The following is a 21,216-nucleotide window of genomic DNA, read 5'->3' as shown; positions in this document are numbered from 1 at the left end:
GATAAAATCAACAAAATAATCTTTAGTTGCAGCTAGGGCTGGGTGATATGACGATGCATATATCACGTCAGAATGATATTAATGTTTATACATATATTTTTTTCCCCCCTGCACGTTATGTTCCCTTTGATCTAAACCTCTTAATAAAATGAGGAAATACTTTTCATTTGTCTAGTAATAAAATCACAGTATTATTCAAAAATAGGCTTTACCACGTGGTTATTACATATAAACAATTTATTTGCTGAATGACCAGAAAACATGCTATATTGTGATATATCGTTATCAAGATATGAAATGACCTGTATCCTCTATAACAGAAGATTTTGACCATATTGCCTGACATAGCTAGGTTTAGAGGCTGAGCCGTTTTGTAGAATTTGTTTCAATTAATCCACTACTTAATACTTAATCTGCAGCTATTCTCTACTGTCATCTTTTCAGGCAGAAATATCTGACATGAACTATGAGGATTTGCTGTTTTCAATGATCATATATGATAGTAAAGCCCTAATTCACATCTCTACCTGAACTACACCCTACTGAATGCAAGGGCTTGAGATGAAAGATTCTTGAAAGGGATCATCTCGTCTTTGAAAGGCGACAGAGTTGATGAAACTCCCATCTCCCGCAGCATAAATATTGCATTCACCTCTGCTTTATCTTGTCGAGCCATTTATCCCCACACAAAGACTTTGAAAACACAAACAGTGTGACTTGAGAGACGTGGCGATGACAACTCTGTGGGGGAAAATTCTGACAAATGTGATTCCACTCTTTCCTCACCACAGGCTCAGAGGGTCTAAAGTGAGAATACATTAGTTGAGAGGAAGCTGACATCAGCACAACTTGGGAGAAAAGAGCAGATGTACAGAGGAATGTAAGCTTTGTGTCTGCGCCCATCCATCTCTGCTTCCCCCTTTCCTCTCATTAAAATGCTGCGCCCTCCTCGGCCTTTCCAGAGAACAGTCACAGCGGTCCCTCTGGTTTAAAAGCACGCTGAATTCAGGCCAGGGGCTCGAGGGCACGGATCACTCATTCTGACTGTGTACGGGACAGCTAACCAACAGCACCTAAAGTCATACTTTGTCGTCCTTAACAGGCTGTCATAAGACCGCACAGATCTGTGAAAAAAGGCCACGAGCAAACTGTGATAAATGTGCATGGAAAATAAAAGCAGTTTCAAAATGAACTGTGTATTCCTTCTAATCCCTAAACAAATGTTTTTAAAACGGGCAAACGGGCAACAATTCATCACCACAATTAACCCGGCAGTAAAATCAATTAATCCATTCCCAATCCTTGAGCTTCTAATGCATGAAGCCATTACTGACTTTCCAATTTGTCTGCAGGCTTTGGTGGTATTGACTCTCTCCAACGTAACAGCTTAGCATTTATACAAAGGCAGAAAATAACAATGAGGACAGAAAGGGGGATGGGGGCTGGGGGGATGACTAATGCAGCATAGAAGTACAAACAGGTGTTGCATCGTCTGATGTTTCTCTCACTTTTGTGCAACTTTTAGATTGGAACCAGGCTCTTTTTTAATAATTGATTGCACTGAGTCATCTCCACTGACATGAAACAAAAAGTAAATTTGTTCTCCTCTATCCAGCTCAATGAATGCTAGCTTAACACGGTGGCCTGGAATACAAACTAACTCGGAGCCCTGCTGGCTGACCCTGTCACAGCTGACAACATCAGAAGCTGCACTCAGAAGAAGAGAAAAGGAGCTGATTCATTTCAACAAGCATTACATGTCAATGCCGATGAGGGCTGGAGAACAGCATGGCTGTGCAGAGTTTGTTTCAACCGTACATTTGCTCAACTCGTCGATAAAAAGCATCTAATTGGTTTCAGAAGAGGCTTGTCTTTGCTTTAGTGCTTGAACACAATACAATCACTGCTGTTATTGATCCGTTTCTAGAGCGGGCCTGCAGGATAGGCGCGGATCACAGCAGTCTCACTGGCAGAGTAAACATTGTTCAATTAGTGATCTCACAGCACAGCGGATATGCTCTTTCTCAAACATAGTTTTCCAATGCCCTTCATACCCATGGGGAGATTAAAAGAAGCCTACAGATAATTTAAGAGAGAGGCCAACACAGCGAGAGCTTATCCATTTGACGATCAAAATGACGTGATCATTTGTACATGTACATGAATCTGACTTCTTGACTGTCTATCGTAACAGCTTGACTACTGAGGAGATAACATGGCGGTATCATATTTATAATTAGATTTTAGTCAGCCATGATTCTGTAGCAACGGTGCACATCTGTAATATCAAGTGTCTGTGCTATTTAGAGCTAATACAATGGATCAGCTTAGTAACTATAAGAATGGATTTGTTCATATGATAACGATCTACTGCACTGAACAAGATCAATATGCACTGAGCCCCATAATGTTCATTAATAAATAAATTCATAAAATACAATTAATTAAATACGTACATGAATAAATAAAGCAAATATCTACAAACAAACAAAAAAATCGTTTTATATATTTGAACCTTAAAGAAATATAATAAAATATATAATAATTATTTATTATCACTCTTACTGTCATAAAAATGTTGTTTTTTGAGGGTTTAGGTGATTAAATATAGCATTTTCTAACAGTGTGTTGATTTTTCTTGAATAATGTATTACACATACAAACTATTGGTTAATTTATAAATTTTACACAATTTATTAATGTCAGAATGCATTTCCTAATTCCTTATTTATTTTTTAATAATATAAGATCCTTTTGTGGCTCCATAGTGGCAGCCTCAAGTCTGTTACAACTAATGCAATTAGACAAAAATAAATAACATGTCTGTTAACTGTGCCAGCAATGAAACCTTTTTCCTGTTCTATCCAATGCACAAGAGCACATTTAACACAAGTGAAGTCAAGACAAGGTGACTCAGAGGGTAAGTCTCATTCCCAAACGAGACCAATTTATGATTCTTAAAAGGTCAACATTTCCTGAGAGAAGCACACACTGTGTAAAGCCTACAGCTTTTTTTTCTTAATCCTCTAGTGATTTCAGGAAGTCAGGTGGTCTGTAAGCCGTGTTTAAAGATAGAAAAATTGCCAGCTCTCTACTAGAGAGTTCTCGGGGCTGAGAAGGACGGTGTGAGTGTGAAAGACTAAAAGACAGCAGGAAGATTAAACCTTGAAAGTAACTTCAGAGGCTTCAGCGCAGAATCAAACATGTGATGGTGACACTGGGTGAGAAGGAGAGAGACAGGTAAATGCTCTACACTCAGATTATGTAAAGTAGATTAAAGATGCTTCATGAGAGTATCAGTGTATACTGAAAATAATCTACAGTATAGGATAAATCCAAGAGCATGAAACATTCACACCTACCCTCTATGTACCATAACACTCAAGCCGTGTAAAGTTTCCAGCTTTGTTATGCTACCCATAACAGCAGAACACTGCTCTCTGGAGACCAAAAAGTCCTATTTTACAATATTTACAAGTCTAATGAACACAGCCTAATGTTATTAACAAAAAAAACAACCATCAACACTGACCTTCATTTGGTGAGACAAATATGGACTACAGTGTTAGAATATGGCTTAATATATCTCCAAACTAGTAAAGCCTAAAGAGTCACCTGTGACACTTCACCTCTGATACACAGGAGGAGGCAAAACTATGGAAACATGAACTAAAATGAACTAAAGTAACTTGAAAGAGAGGTGGCTGCATGAGGTTTAGTGTCCTACTGTGTACTGGGATCTGTATATTCCATTCATTTAACTGTGGGTTGGGTTCAGCTTGTGTCAGCTGTTGTGATTTTTGAATTAGACGGCCTTGTTGGAATATTTTCATACCCTGTGGAAATATGGGATTTAAACATCGATTTCACCCCGGGCAAACGTTTTATCTTTCCAGACAGACAGAAAACATGTCAGATCATGAAAATACCTTTGAAGATACAAAATGCTCCTGGAACACAGGTTTTCCTCTAAGGGAGGTAGCGAACACAAGAAGATATGTTATGTGTTCAGTAATTACTCTGATATCTTCAGTATTGTGTAGTTAAAGTTTTTGTCAGTGGTATATTTGTAGACACTAAAAAAATTGATCAAATTGGTTTCCTTAATTTGGGATTTTTTGCATGGTTCATACATTATATGCAGCACTCTGGTCCTGGCATTAATACATATAATGTTACAATAATAAAAAGTTAATTCACTCATTCATACAACTGTAAATGTGTTGTGAAGACGCGTGAGAATGCCGAGACTTCTGCATGCACATTCATGTTTCCTGACTAGATATGTGATAAGTGAAATCAAGTGTGGTGTTTGGATGGGATGAAAACAATTAAACACGTGAGTGATGTATGCTAGGCCTGATGGAGGAGGAAAGAGTTTTCATCTTGACACATTCTGTCTCATTCCCAAAATGCCCACTGGCTCAGCCTACCAGCTGGGTCCTGCATTCTCTCCTCCTCAGTCCTCATTACTGACACAAGCTTCAGAGCCTACTCATAGTGGTGTCGCACGATATGGGCTCAACTTGTCGACTTGGCAACAGCATCCCATTGCTCACTGAGACGCTCGTCCGTTCTGGCTGGGCATCAGCTGTTTCCTAGGCAGCCGGCTCACTGACTGTAAGTGAGAGGCCACGACAGCGAGATGGAGACAGACTGTCTGAAAGCCTGAGAGTGCAGCATAAATCTGATTCAACACGCAAGCGGGCGTAATGATATCAAAGTTCCCGTAAACAAAATATTTGACAGCGCAGATAAAACTGCATATTGTCTGCTTAAATGGAAGTGTAAATCTAGCAAACATCAATGAAGGCCCTGCCTGAGAGCAGAGAGGAAAGGTTCAGTCATTGAACATTGTGAATTTCATAACGCATGCTATGTTATGTGCGATATTGAATTATGTGCTGAATCCGACCAGAATAAACAGTTCCTATAATAAAATCTGCCGAAAAAAGAAGACAGACGTATGAAAAAGTGGGAGGGGCAGTTACTGGATTTCAGCTAATTGAACATCAAATGAAACTAATGGGGTCATCTCACAGCTAATGGAGGGTGGTGTCAATTGGAATAATGCACAAAGACACAAATTGAGTTAAGTAGGAGTAAGCAGTGAAAGAATAGGGAAGAAAGATCGGAAAAGTGAGGAAAGACATGCATAAAGTAGGTGCATAAGGTCAAGAGCATTGTGGTCAATTAAGGTCAGTATGGACAAGTAGTGAGGAGCTCACCATGTAGTGCAGGTCGTCGAAACCATTCAGGAGTAGTTTGCTCTCGTACTGCGGCAGCCCCACATGCTCCAGCCAGTCTCCCACAGGCTGGTCCAGCAGCCGGCCGGCAGCACCTGCTGACAGGGGAAAGCGCTTCAGGAGGGAGAAACCTTTCAGCCGGTAGCAGCGGCACTCTGAGGATGAGACGTGGCATTGCCACATCATTCTCGGCCAGCAGAGCCGAGCGCACCGGCAACAGGATGGTGGGGGAGACAGTTTCCTCTGTGGACAGGGCGTCAGCTCCCGCAGGGCAGCGGGGGCCGAACCACAGTCACCCAAGATGGCTTAAAGTACCCCTGATCTCAGGGGTGAAGGAGATGATAAAGAGCTATGAGCTGGTGGACCGCCAGCTAATATAAAAAAAGAAAACCTAGCTATGATAGTCGGCCAGGAACATGCCAAAAACACATTTACAATCAACTAGATGCTTCCTCACTTCACTGCTGCAAATGTAACAAAACAGATCATATCCAACTTGGAATAGAGTCAATGTCCCATGTCCAAAAATAAAAGCTTGAAGCTGATTTAATAAAGCTTGAGTTCTCTAATGAAGAGAAACTCAGAGGGGTCAGAGGTAAAGTGGTGATGTGTTTAAGTCGGAAAGTTCTTTGGAAACTTGTGGTAAAGAAGCAGGAGACTGTTGATTACCAAACAGGCTCATTCCTAGTCCACAGACCCAACCTTCTCAGCATATAATGGAATATATCGGAGTTCACATGCAAAGCAGCAGGACACACAGAAACCTGTAACTGGGATTGACTGAAGAAAAAAGCTACACGGACAGCTGGAGCCTAACCTCTACAAAGACCGATGACTATACTACGATTGACCTCACCCTCAAAGCAAACAACACATATTTTCTACAGTGAGATTTCAGTTATTACACACTTAAATTACCTTGATAACTGCATCTCAAACACAGTTGAAAGAGCTTCATATCACCTCGATTTGTTTTACTTTGTGCAGGACAACATGGGAATAAAGCTAACAACTTACAATTACAAACATATATCCAAACCTAAGATGAGATTAATATGTAAAATGCACATTCCCTTGTCAGTCCGCCTATCATCTATTCAACCCGGTGCAAAACCACTCCTGATTTAGAGGAGATTCCCATGTCATAAATCCCATTTTGATCACTCCAGAAGCTTGAGAATGTAAATGAAAAATCCGCTCAAGGATCCAATCAGCTGCTTCAAAAAGCACTGAAGTAAAATCCCCCAGAATGAACTCCTGTGCAGGCAAGAAAGTGTTAAAACTGTCTCTCATCAGTCTGGTACAGTCTGTGAGACGCGGTCAAGTCCACTTTAGAAAAAAACAACCTCTGAAGTTCACTCAGGGCTGAGGAGCAGATCACCTAATCCTACAGATGCCGAGGTAGCGTCCTTCTTTTGTCCTGGCTGTTCACAATTCTGCTGCCTGCAATTCCTCTCTCCTCCCTTACCTCCCTTACCCCCCCCCCCTCGCTTTCTCATAGCATGCGCTTCAACAAACCCCTCTCTCTCTCTCTCTCTCTCTCCCCCTCCTACCGCTCTCTCTCTCAAACACTGCAGGTGGCTGCTCTATGTCATTCCGAGCTACCGTTTCAGCTACACACACACACGCCCTCAACCCCTCATTACTTGCAGTTGCTCCCTGTATATCAGGCTTTTTCTCGTACTTGTTAGTTTTCCTTCTCCCTCCTCATCATCTTTTTCCCTCTGATGTTGAAGTAAATCAGTGAAGAGGAGAAAAATACAAGACACTGTAGGCACAGAGCCAACCAGCTAGAGACATCACTGCTCTCCAGTCAACACTGAGAGGAGGCAAACATTGGACTGAATCAGAGCGGTGGGGGAAAAAAGTGCATCAAATAGAGGGGCTCTTCTGCAGCGTGTCCCTCGATGGCCTCCTGACAGCAGCTTCACTGAGACGGAGCCGTGGACGCTAAGATTGAGGCTCACGTAAAGTGGATTCAGATATGTTTAAAACCAGACTGATACAGCAAGTGATGGGGTGCTAACTACTTCACTGCAGTGGTCTCAGCTTTCCTCATGTCTACAAAGCAAAATGAGCTCATCCCCCCCGACATGCGTACTGGTTAATATTTAAATACTTCACTCCGGGGCTGGGCATAACAAACATGAGGGCTACAATTAGAAGACAGACAACTTGCATTGCTTGGACATATTAAAATGTGGCCAAGGCAAAGTGTGAACTGGAGGTGAATGATGAATAATGTGAAAGCTGAAGGGAAGCAGTCAATTGTTCAGGTTTATTGCTACAGTCCCCGGGCACCATCCATCAACCCTGACGACAGGCTTAAGAAAAACAGGAGAGCAGGTCCAAAACCTTAAACACAAAGACTTTACAGAGTGAAAAGCTCAATGTAATAAGGCATCTCTCAGGTCTTGAAAATACATATATACCTGGTACTTTCGGAGGTAGGTTTAGAGACCAATGCCTTAAAGCAAGCTGGTTTATTTCACGCACACCTTGAAATAAGAACAGGTGCAATCCAGTGGGTCTCCTTTCTATATTCTCTGTTTCTCTCTTCACCGCAGAACAAGAGAAGCTACTCAAAAATGTTCTTGTACCTCTCTCTGAAACCGCTAATGTCCATTCCTCTGCTCGTCTGTTCTATTAAATCAGACCAACTGTTGACCCGCATTGTATTTTTTGCGCTCAATTCTGTTTCTAACTGAATCACATTTTTTCAGATGCCCTCCTTCATTGAGGAGCGTCCCCTGAAGGACACTGATACAGATCAAATAACTAGGAGGATGATTATAAAGCAAATCTAAGCAGGTATAGTATAGTGAAAGATGAATAAACCATTGCTAAAGAAGTTCCTGTGACAATAAACCCTTGTGCATCAAATACTGTGAAAGGCTGATTAAAAGTTTTGCAGAAATGCACTCCTGCCCACTGAGCTCTCTGCCTACTGCTAAATGGGTAATTTAGGGTTCTAACATTCAAACCTGGAAGGCTCCCAGTGAGTAAGTAGTAATGCAACAGAAGTACAATTTGTTACACAGACAAGTAAAACAGATGAAAAAAACACTAAAGGGTAAAGAATAACTACCAAGGTATTGAACTTGAATTAACATTTAAAAGCATGAAAAGAAAAATAATGATCATACTCTACCTGGTGTAGCATATTGCTGATCCCTGGAAAAATCGATGCCAGCACCAATCAGTGTCATGATCTTCTCGATCTGAGGACAGGAACAGAAGAGGGAGATAAGGAGCTGGAGGAGCCATCGTCGTTTTGCCTTCACCTCTCACCAGCAAAAATACAGAGAAATGTCCCCATGCCTTAAGCACTAAACCACCAAATGTTACAGTCACCCCGCAAAAGCACAAAACAGCTTTAAGGGTACCTTTAGCAAGAGAGGAATCAGTCACAGTGGTTTTATGGAGACACATAAAGGAAGATTTTGAAGGGCATCTTAAGCATCTGTGTCATGGTTGGTTGCCTTTATCTGTCATTTATGGCCTCACAGTTACAGTCATGTCTATTGGCTGAAGGAAGCTGCATCTTATCTGCTGCCTGCAGCCAAAACAACGAGTTACAGAGAAAATCCCAAAGCAAAAAGTTTTAGGGCAATTCAACTCAAAGAGAAAAGGTGTGCGAGTCCAAGAAAATGATACCGAAAAAATATCAGGTGATTCATGCTTTTCATCTATTTTTAAAGCTCCGAAAAGAAAACTACCTGTGTCATAATACGCTCCAATTACACGTATTACCTGTAATTTCAAGGCAGCTGAATAAAAAGCACAGGAGTTTAATACTCAAGAGAGCCTAAAACTGAAAAGACGCCCAGGTTCCCATGTTTTCTTGCAACAATTTCATGCAATTTGCTTTACAGAATGCATGTGAACATTACTGAAGTGTTTTGACCAAGGCAAGCATCGTCTCTGATATCCATGCATCATACACAATCTGAAAATGTTCCTGAAATGCATTCATAAGGGCACTTGGTAGCAGGGATCCATTGAGTTGCAATATTACACCTGTCACAGCACAGATACACAGCTGGCCCATCCACTCTACCCACTGTCTGCATGGACATAGGGAGCGCAGAAAATGAAAAGATAGAGACTGACGTTGCTGCTGTCACACCTGTCAGGTGCTGTCACTCCAGCTCTTTCTAAAAAATGGAGTGAATAGCTATCTTTATTCTTGCTTTTTTGGAGTATTTCATCTGAAGCCTTGTCCTGGCTGCTGCTCTAAAAGCCTCGAGACAGGTTATATGTTCCCATTAGTATAATTATATGAGGCAATAAAGTCCCATAAGGAGACAAAAGTCTACATTTGTTAGGTTCTAATCATCAATTGTACGTGAAATGGCATCTAATTGAAAGAAAAATGTCAGAGAGAGAAATCTATCTAATGCATCTACTTAAATGTGCTGCTGTCAGACTGGATGGTTAATAGCACATTAGAGCTTCTAGGCTTGCTTAGAAGAAGAAATGAATAATCACTGAGATTATATCATTCCCAAAAGGATGCACGAAAACTGAAAGGATCCCCATCTACCTCTACAAAGAATGCCCCAGAAGAGGACAGAACCAAACCCCCAAAAGGCCCGAGAGATATTTATATGAAGGTGGACGTCTTACGTTGTCAAAGGAATTAGATCTTCGTTGTTTTGTGGTGGAAGTCGTCAGTTTCTGCTAAGAGAAAACTCAGGGTTTTGTTTTGCCTTTCTTTCCTGCATCTACCTATACTATACCAGCTATTCTGTGGCAAGGGCATTTGAATCATCCTGTTTTATACAAACACCCCCTACACAATTGGATCAGAAAACATTAAGCTGGACACATTCGAATGGGAAACCGTACATGTCTACTGCATGAACAATGTGTTTGTAGTGATAAAATCATTAAATAATCAATGGGAGAATCCATCAGCAGAAACCTGAAGAGCACACACTCCGCTGCAGTATGCAGTACAATATATCTTCTGCACTCTTTTCTCTGTTATTTTCATATTCAACATTAATCCTCAGCACCTCAGAGAAAAACGCTCAAGGAAAGGAGTAAGGAGAGGCGTGAGAAGAAGGGCAGCATGTTATATTAGTTATCCATCTGTCCGATGTTATTTTTCCATATTGTTGATTATAATACAGCATATTTAGATTTAGATTAGTCACACAAGCTTGACAAATAACCTCCATCTATCACCCCCATATGTTCCCTACGTCGGTCATTAAATGGAAATGTTGATGGTGAATTGGCAGCACCTCTTCTACCTGAGTAGAGACCCAGATGAGTCAGCAAAAATAGGTGGCTACTCTTTGTGTAAGAACATCACTGCATGCATCAGCGGTTTCATTGTGCTTAAATCAGCATCAATATTAGCATTTACTATTGCAGATGCAGATAATCACGTATAAAGGAAGCACAGGAGACGTTCTTGTATCATGTAGTGGGAGTTTTTCCATATCAGGACTTGTACACTCTCACGGTCTTAAAGGTCCCATGTTAGGTCTGGTTAATGCTTGGATTTTGGGTTTCTACTAGAACATGTTTTTATTTTTCTCAGTGTGTGTTTGAATATACCTGTGTTCACCCTCGGAAAAAGCCCAGCCTCCCCTGATTGGTCAGCATTTGTGGCTCTGCACATGCACGCACTCTTGGCGTCTCTGCATCGTCATTGCAGCTGGGGAATAACTGTGATGGCACCGTAGCGGCACTATGCAGTATTATTATGACATCAGTAACGATAGAAATCCTGACGACGTTTAAAGACACAGTTTCTGAATAAGGGCTGTTTGAATTTCTCTGTGGAATGAACGTTTTGATACTTTCACAGTATCTATCAGCATCTCGACCTGCTTTTTTAATAAAAAACAATAGTGAAATCTCACTTTTTTTTTAATAATACTGGATGTTTAAAACCAGATAGATACAGGATAGACAGCTGGACACCAGGGAAAGCTTGGCATTAATATTTGAGGAATAATGGCTGACAGAGTGGGTGGTGTCCTTATTTTGGAGCTGTTACCGGCTTTTCCTTTTTCCCTTTTTTTAAACCTCCCCTGCGAATTTTGGAAATCTGTATTATTGCAGAGAATTAGGTGAGAAGAACTTTCATTCATTCATTTATTCATTCATCATTCATCTTCAACCGCTTGGCACTGTCGGGGTCGCGGGGGACTGGAGCCGATCTCAGAACTTGAAATATATAAATATTCCTTTAAACCTACAATAAGTGATTTTTGGCCACAACGCTGACAAATTGTGAAAACATTGATCTTCACCTGTTGGCAAACGGCTGCCTACTTACACATCCAGCGGTTGCGGAACAACATTAGCATCCGTTTGGAGTCGTGTTTCTGCCCACCTGATGAACGCAAGAAGAATATTCACTCTGCTTTAGCTCAGATTTATTTTTGGTCTCCGCCACCTCCTGAGGAAAGTTTTTGGCTCTGTAGCTTCTAAATGCTCCACTTTGTTTATCAGCTAGTCACTAACTGTGTCTGTCTGCCGTATTAATCAATCCAATATGTAAAATCACACACAAGCAGAGCTGTTTTAGCTCCTGTAATAATGGGGGGGGTGCTCTCGTATCGTGAAGTGGCCATGGTCTGTACTGAAGGGAGGACAATGCTCCTGTCAGGGGCACCAGCAACAAGCAGAAGGGGGCCATAAAGGAACTGTGATCTCACTGTGACATGCAATTCAACTGCCAAGGCTATTCCTTTAGGTAACAGGGGATAAGACATGCCTATATGCTTTTAATACTATAGTAGAGGTTGTAATATTCTGTCCCTATGTTGCTGATCTGCACCCACCTCAGGGTGCCTTTCTGAATGACTCGAACTTCAGTATTTAAGAAGAAAGAAATGAGGATGACTCGTTGCATTTTACACACTCTCACACTGCAGGTAAGTTCAGCGCTGCGTTATTTCATTTAAACACAAGCTAAGTATAGATGCAAGATCAAAAACACACACAGCTGCACTGTGTAAGCTTCACTTCACTATAATGGAAAGGGAGCACTATCTGCTCCAATGAGATTTAGAATCAGCTACTGTGTAAGGCAGGTGTGATACACTGTTTGAGCTGGGTAAATATATCCTTATCAGGGGACACGGCCCAGTGATTTCCTCGGGTAAAACACATCCACAACAAGAAGAAGCCAGTGAATTTCATGGTCGGGGACATAGGAGGTCGGTGCCACAAGAATTAATAGAGGAGAGAGAGGAATGTGTTTTTGTGACTCAGGATCGAATCAATACAGGGACCTGAGATGGAGAGGCGTCCATTGTGAGAAGGACTCGCTATGAGCGGTGAGATACAATGAAAAGGGTCAGAAGTCAGCGGCGAGGTGGAGGTCAACAGCTGAAGAGCTAGCAGCGTTGGGAGATGGTCAGGAGATTAAAGACACACGATTCCATTTATCAAGTTTCTCACAGAAGGGCCGCTGCTCTAGGAGAATAGCTGCTATTTTACTGTGAAAACATGAAGTGTTCTTTCGCTGTCAGCCTTGAGAATCCAGAACAATACGCAACTAAAGCTCAGAGACGGGGGAGCTAAAGGAACGCCTGCCAGAGCTTGTTCAGGGTGATACAAAAGTCTGCTGCAGAGAGAGTGTGCCCGGACCACCGGCCTCTTATTGGCGAGCTGGCACCAAAACAAGGGTTGGAGGAAAACTATAGAGTAGTGAATGGCATCAAGGGGAACACAAGCATAGCACCATTTAAACAGGTGCCAACATCTCAATGCCACAGTGGGACAAAGCGCTGTCAGCAGTCCCATCAACATCCTCCTGAAATAGCCCAATGTCATGCTTGTGTTTTTAGGCAGTCAACACAACTTCAGAACTCTGCAAACTCCTCCCAAAGAATGTAGGGATGCAATCTTCCATTAAAGGGAAATCCTTTGTAGAAGTTGAAACAAAGAGGACACCTATTCTCTCCAGTGACTAAACCAGAGGAACACTAAGCAGAGGCTGCATGTGTCAGCCCCCTGTGGCTCTCCTGTGTTCTCCCCCTGATCACACACACACACACACACACACACACACACACACACACACACACACACACACACACACACACACACACACACACACACACACACACACACACACACACACACACACACACACACACACACACACACACACACACACACACACACACACACACACACACACACACACACACACACACACACACACACACACACACACACACACACACACACACACACACACACACACACACACACACACACACACACACACACACACACACACACACACACACACACACACACACACACACACACCTCTGTAACAAACAGCAAAGGCCACTTTTCTCCTTGCGGAAAATAAAAGCTGAGCCATATCCACAATGAATTTCTGAACATGGCGAAACAAGAAAGGAAGAAAGAACAAAGAGATGCCGCATGAATTGCCCATGCCCCCATTTTTTTTTAAATGCCAGAGGATTAACTTTTTAAAAAACACACTAAGAAATAAGAGAGACAACGTGAGGGAGAGGCTTTCCTCCATTCTATTGTGCTGCATTTAGCAATTGGCGCAAACTAATCAAACAGGCATTACAAGAAATATAATATCCAAAGAAGTGCTAGAAAGCATCAGTTATTTCCCATTCAATTCATTCATAGCAGGTAGACAAGATTAATGAGCCTCGAGTGGAGCTGCTGCCTGTAACGTAATCAATACTCACAAAAGCTGGTTTCATAGTGGCTACTGGATCTGTGGAGTGCCAATCGAAAACGAAGTTAAAAGTGAAATGAGGCCGGGGATGGCGGCCCTCTCCTTCTGTCTGTCTACAGTGCTCTGTCTCCCTTTCCCTCCTCCCATCTGTGAGGCTCAGTTTGCTGGCCCACACAATGTGCCCCCTGGATTGTCATCTTCAGTCTGATCCCGAGGACCAAGACCAGCCTGCATTAGCATGCGCTTTACACACCAGCACACACCCAGCACGTAGAGCACACACACACACACACACACACACAGCTGCTTAAATGGAGAGATGCAAAGGCCAAGAACTCATGCAAGTCAAATCTCCTTGTCTTGAAACCAGAGGCAGTGTAGGGGTGTGTGTGTGAAGCGGGGTTGAAGGAGTAACAGAAAAGAGAAAGAAAAAGAAAGAGGGTGTGAGAACAGGAATATTCAGCAAACCAGATTAAAAGGAGAGAAAGGTGTTTTTTTCTGTTTTTTTTTTAAAGGGGTGTGTGTATGCTTTAGGGGGTGGGTTTGGTGATGTCCTGGGACCCCTCGCCCCAAATACTGTCACACAGCCAAGCAGAGTATTCCAGAGCTGCCAGTCATGACCGACAAGATGGCTGCCATCTCAGAGAGAGCAACAGTAACGAAAACAATGTAAATGGAGCAATATGGGCTGAGGAGAGGGTAGAGAGAGAAGGGAGTTTTTCATTCCGAGGACACTCCCAACATCATTAAAGAGAGTGCAGGCTAGGTTACGCCCAATCAAACTTTAACTACTTTCCCCATACACTCTCATTTGCTATGCACTTTACGTCGGCGGTGTGAATATTTCCATTTCAAGCAAATGCGGGGCTTATTCCCTGAAAGGAAAAGGAGAAGAAAGATTCCAGGCGTATGTCTTTTGCTTTCAGCGCAGACGTCTGAATCACTGTTCAAGTGAGAAGAAACAGGCCTCCGAGTTCATTAACATTTACTAAGGCTCCGAAATTGGACAAAAGAAGAAGAGAGATGACCTTTTCAAAAGTAATGCTAACAGACTTTCAACTAAGGCTTCTAATAAACATTTCATCAGGAAATATGCAATCATTGCCATAAGAAAAGCTAGACTTACTGCTGCAGCCTGCTTCTTTACATCACCCTTGTAGGGGCTTACATGTTGCACATTGCAGCTCAGGGTTTGTACATTATGAATTATTTCTAGCTGTATTGTATGAATGTGAGATCTACTGGTCCAGCTCACAGGCTGCTTCACACACACAAATACAGTTAAGGAGTCTGCACATACTGTACATGAACTCAAACAGTGGCAGGATTCATGGTTAGCAGGCTCCTCTGGGGAGAGACATATTTTATTCTGTGCTGACAACCAGAGCAAACCACACATTTTCAAGGTCAGCTGCATTGTTAGTATTAAGCCAAACAATTTTATTTTGTTCCCGACAGAGTGGAGAGTAAATAAAATGCAGTCCATGGTATGAATTAATAATTAAGGATGAATTGTGATGCTCGGTGCCAGCAACCTACTTTAGGATTTCAAACAAAGCTGGACAGTTCAGCTCAGTAACACACACAAGTATGGAGCATACAGTAAATGAGGACATTGCCTGAAGTGTATCGCCTTCTCACTGATAGGATCTCTCTCTCCGGTTAGAAGCCAATAATACAACCTGTTCCCCGGCCACATGGGAGGGCGCGCTTGTGCAAGAGGACAGCGATACCTTCTGTTTTGCCTCCTCTACAGCATGTTTCTTTCAGATCAATTCTCAAGCTCAGTTCATTTCGTTCATCTGTGCAGAAGCACCAGGAGCAGAAAACAGAACAGTTGACACTAACGCTGGCTGCTGAGGGCATCGGGGGGAAGAGCAGCAATCTCCAATAACCAAGTAATGTCATGCCTGCCTTAATCCAGTCACGCTCTGAGACCACACCCAGACGGTCTGAGAAGGTGAGTTGTTGGTTCAACTGGATAATTCGATTAGCCAATGCCCTGTCTGCGACCACAAAGTTTGAATGGGGAATTAAAAGATTCAAGCACACAAAGTGTTCCCCTTTATTGACCTTATTACCCAACTGGATTACAATGCTGTCTATACTTGTGTCTATGTCTCCACTACAGCATTACAAGTGTACTTCAGACTTTTAAAATAAGCAATAAGTAATAAATAATATTATTATTAATAATCTATTATTGTACTATTAATATTAATAAGATGACGCTTTGGTACACTTTGATTGGAATTTGTTATCATTTGTGATAGAGTTAGACTGATAAATCAAGCAGGCTAATATTATTTATTGCAGATATATTGCAACGGGGTATATGTCGGACAATAACTAACAAGAAATAACAGTAAAGAAAAGCCAGACAAGGTCTGAGATCATTTAGATACAGCATCCCCATTACACTGTTTGTCCAGCAGAGAGCACTGACAGGTTGATTTTATTACTGTAAAATTACCCTCTTAGTATTTATCTTGGTCACAGATCTGAGGGAACTGCAGAAGAAGAATGTTTGTGTATGTAATATTACAATTACTATTGGACGATTTATCATTTTCTGCATTGGCCTCAATCATCCAGAGTTTGTTGGGCTGTATTTGTGACATTTGTTGACTAAATAATTAATCACACAATCAAAAATGAATAGATAAATCAATAATTCAAAGTATGGCTGGGCATTGTATTGATATCATATCAATATATTGATATAAGACTAGATATCATCTTAGATCTTGGATATTTATTTATATTTTGTTTATGTTTCTAAGTGCTGTCTTTTCCTGGTTTTAAAGGCTGCATTACAGTAAAGTGATGTCATTTTCTGAACTAACCAACAATTCTTTCTGGTAAATGAAAGCACAAATAGTCAACCCTACAATATGAATATTGCTAATATTAAAAGTTACAGGCCTAAATACTATTACTATAGCATAAAAAACACAATACATAGCAGTCAATACAGCCCATTACTAATATATCCCCACCCATACTGGATTTTTAAGGCCAATAAGTATTTGTGATCAAAAAATGTACTGGACGGGACATACTAGAGCTGAAAAAAAGTCACTACTCTCTGGTGGACCAACTACAGAATGGAGAGACTGTTTAAAAAAAAACAAATTATTGACATTTCTTTACCTGGTTGTCTTCGTTTATCTGCTGTCATATACACAGATACCAATATATCTGCTATAAGCTAATATCAGCTGATTTATCTATCAAAAAAAAAAACAAGCACACAAGTCTAACTATGGTATTGATTTGTATTGCACATTACAGGGTTGGTAAGTTCTTAACTATGGAATTCACTGCCGGCATACAGAGAAGGTCTGAAGGTCAGCTTTTGTCAGTAACTCCAGTCAAATACTACCTTCAATTTCCAGTGAGTGTGTCCTTGGCAGGCTTAGACAAAACAATCAACTAAAGTTATGATGTGGATTTCTTACGAACGTCTGGCAATGCTGAAGTGGATCGAGTCAAAAAACTTCCTTGTTGTGCTCACACCATAAAGTCCCAAAGACAAGGTTATACTGACTGTACACAAGTATGAATGCGTCATGCTGCCAGGGTGTTATGCTTTGCCTTCAGGCTAGAGCAGTATTTTGAACGTTGACGAGCTCATGTAAGAAGCCTTGTGTACTGGCCTCTCTCTGCCTGAGTGTTGACGGGCGTATTTCCAGACACAACAAACATTGACATTGTCAGTTCGCTGTCATGCATAAATGCCCTTAAAAGAGCTTCTTCTCAACTCCAGCTTCCTTACTGTGGCTTAGCGTGACAGTTATCACCCCGAGTGCAAAACTGCAGCGACATAAAACACAACATCTGGCAGTTTTATGGCTGCACGTAACTGAAATAAACAGTTGCACTTTCGCAGTAGAGATGAGTGAACGAGTTCAGAGGGGAAGAGACCCAACAATAATGTCTACATTAGACATTTTAAGGTGATGCAAAATGCTGCAACAATAATACATAATTTATCATTTTTGTTGTGTGTTGTTTAGTCTCAAACACAGTTCAGGCAGGGCAAAGAGCTGTCTAAAAAAGCTGGAAAAGCTCAAAACACAAGAGGCTAATACTTGTATCAATGGTGCTTGTCGACAACCCACAAAGTTTTGTAGACATATGTTGCCTTTCAAATCATATTTCCCACACAGCATCCATAAATACGGCTTGCTCTGCCAGCCTTAATACTGCAGAGGTTATGGAGGCGATCAAAGAAGTAAACAACTCTGACCACCCGCACACAAACCACTTCCCAGAGCAGCCAAGCTATCGACCTCAGGGACGCCATTACCTCAGCTCACTGGGGCTCTTCTGATAGGGTCGTGTAAAGGAACACTAGGCAGCAATACGATCTCCTCAACGTGGAAAGAAGGCATTAGCAGTGCTATCTGAGCCCATGATTTGCTCAGGCATCTTTAATGCAACGTGTAAGGCATCTCTTGTGTACTAGGCTGCACTACAGCCGTGGAGGAAGAGTTGTAAAAGAGATGCATGTTCTCAACAGGGGAAACAGAGCAGAATACAAACAACTGGATGGAGCATTACTGAGGGGATAGCTTATGCCAATACTTAATTGAGTGGCTTGGAGGATATCATTAATCCTACTAACCATAAGAGGATTGAAAGAGCATAACAAGAAAACTATGGTCCTCTCTCGTATACCTCTACTCATTAATTGTTATATATGCTTTAATCTCAGGGTAAATATAAAAGCAATGTTAAAAAAGTGCCCAAGCAAGTAACACTCCTTGTGTAGCTGAAGCAGCAGATACAAACAAACTAAAGAGGGTTTTTTTTTGAAAACTTTTTTTGACTGGGAATAATCCCATACTTGTTCAGTGGTGTGTTTTGGTAGTTGCGTTTGTTTGTATGATCTCTACAGAGACTCAGGTTGCTTTCTGAAGCCTTTGCAAGAGAAGGAGACATGAGCTGAAGGCAGACGGATCTGCAGCTTGTATGTTCTCTCTGAATCTCAATTTCCAAATCTCTGTCTCTTGTCTTACTCTCTTAGCTCCTCAGCCATTTCATCCCCATCTTCTTGTCTCCCCTAATCTCTTCTCTCTGTGGCTCGACTCAGCATTTTTTCTGCGTCCCAAACAAAGCATTGAAATGCTGAATGGAGAGGTATATTTAGTTATGAACATTCACCGTGATAACAAACACTAGACGGGACTGAGAAAATAAATTGCAAATTTAAGGCCAAGTAGAATATTCAACACAAAGTAATGGGATACGTTTTTGATCTAAATTGAACGGTGCTTATGGGAAGGCCTTCTCTATTTGCAAGAACTTTCTCCATCACAGTCACTGCATTTGCTGAAGGTCTGTGCTCAAACAGGATAGAGCTGAAATTGCATAGCGCCCCCCTCAAGACAACAGGTGGGATTTAAGTTGACGGAACAAGAACGCGGACTTTGTGAAAGTTCACTTCAGTCAACAGAGTTGTTTACAGTTGGTACTGAGGTTTTCACTCAGTTCTGTGGTTGTGAACAAATGCCATGTGGCCTCAGCACAAGCACAAGCTGACTTAAGCCTAACAAGTGGGGCTTTGTGGAAAAAAAGAAAAGGACATATTATGCGCAAGAATAATTCTGGACAATATGTTCATACAAATATATGAACCTACATAAAGTCATGCTCTAAATCTACTGTTGAAATATGACATTTAATAATTCTACTTTGGTACAATCTGTGTTCATGAATTGGTGTATTGCTATAGCAAGGCTAAAAAATGAATGTCTTCCACATAATATCAATGGTTTGCTACCTTAGGCTTTCTATCACTCAATTAATTTAGTTTGAATATATTTTTACATGATTTGTATGTTAGGTTTCTACCTAGTGTAGATTTTTTTTATATGCTGATGAAACATAGTAGTAAAATTACTGAAGAAAAGTGCTGAATTTGAACTTATTAACACCTTTAAAATCCTTCCATATTGGTCAATATCGACTATAGTCTACAGGCTACAGCATCAAAAGGTTCACACACTAACGGCGCTTTACGTCCCAAAGGTTTGAGACCAAACACTTACCTCGTCCCATTCTGAGGTGAAAGAGGGAGATTTCTCAAGCCTCTTTTTGCCAGTGCTACAGTTAGAAACAGACTCGCTACGGTTTCCCAATCCTCCGTCCTCCTCAGTAGGGGGCGACACAAGCAGGTCTGAGTCAGACTTGGAAAGGCTGCGTGCCAGCTTCAGGTCCCCAGGAGGGCGCATCCTAGCGGCCCCAGCCCCCAAGTCCCTGGGCTCCTTGTTCACAGTTGCATAAATTGCTTTTGGATCACAGTCTGTCAGGATGGCGGCCATACTGGGACGGTTTGGTGGCAGTGCAGCAGCTGCTACTTCCTCTTTTACTTTTGCAGGTTTTCTTGATTCTTGCTGGCCCTGGCTGGATGGCACAACACCTGGAAGCCTGAAGGGCTCCTCACTACTGTCGAAGACAGGGGAGGATCCGTGCAGGAGGCCAGTGAACTGCTCCGGGACACCTGCTCCCTGATCCTGGCTGAGCTGGGAGTTTTCTGGCGAAAGAGAAAAGGAGTGAAGTCAGTGGAGAAAGACAGGAGTTTGTGAGGGCTGAAAAGAAGGCTTCTAACTGAGGGGTAGATCCTTAGAGCAGGGCTAATAAGAAACCGCCCACACAAGCCCAGAAACAGATCTGTAATTGTTTCCTACCAGGAGTGACGGAGAGAAAAAGAGATGGAGCAATGAGAAGGCGTATGTTGGCTGGCGAAATAACAGAATTCCAAACCCAGCTTGCAGCCGTCTGACAACCATGTGCTGGTGCCTGACTGCCTGCATTTCGTCACAGGGAATTGTTAGGTGAACTGTGAGGTGGAGCTAGTCATCTCTGTCACCAGCCTCACCTCATACCTCTTGTCAGTTAGATCCATTTTTCCTAAAATTACACTACACTATACACTATAGGAATTCCCCCATGCTACTGACTAAATTGACTAACTTGAATGCAAACACTAAATAACTACAAGCACCAGTCACAGGACACAACAAACACACCAGAATACATAACATAAAATTAACAAGAAGACTCTGAAGAGGAGTCAAACTTACATCGGCCGCCTGCTCCAATGAAAACAACTCCTTAATAAGACTGAAGAGCAATTAAAAACAATTCGATTTTCCTCCTCCCTCTCCCTGAGGAATTACTGCCACCTAAGCCTCTTCTCCACAATCAAATCAGACAGCGGTTGTTGCCACATTGACTTTAAAAAAACATGCTTGTCCGTGT

General features: G+C 41.8%; 1 protein-coding gene across 11 annotated transcripts in view; it reads right to left on the bottom strand.

Moving 5' to 3' along the window:
* Positions 1-21,216, bottom strand: part of LOC310951866 (ankyrin repeat and SAM domain-containing protein 1A) — a 65,925-nt gene that overhangs the window by 14,076 nt on the left and 30,633 nt on the right. For 4 of the 11 annotated variants that reach the window (XM_083920324.1, XM_083920316.1, XM_083920322.1 and 1 more), the window contains 4 exons: positions 20,004-20,488; positions 9,876-9,929; positions 8,398-8,467; positions 5,229-5,344 (listed from right to left, as the gene is read on the bottom strand). In XM_083920324.1, coding sequence (XP_083776450.1) covers positions 5,229-5,344; positions 8,398-8,467; positions 9,876-9,929; positions 20,004-20,488 — 725 coding nt within the window. The remainder of the gene's footprint in view (positions 1-5,228; positions 5,345-8,397; positions 8,468-9,875; positions 9,930-20,003; positions 20,489-21,216) is intronic. The other 7 variants (XM_083920319.1, XM_083920323.1, XM_083920325.1 and 4 more) reach the window with 5 other exon arrangements.

This window comes from Echiichthys vipera, assembly GCF_963691815.1.
Source record: "Echiichthys vipera genome assembly, chromosome: 9".
In the NCBI taxonomy this organism is placed as follows: domain Eukaryota; kingdom Metazoa; phylum Chordata; class Actinopteri; order Perciformes; family Trachinidae; genus Echiichthys; species Echiichthys vipera.
Note: the sequence above shows the minus strand (reverse complement) of the source record. Positions and strands in the feature narration are given on the sequence as shown.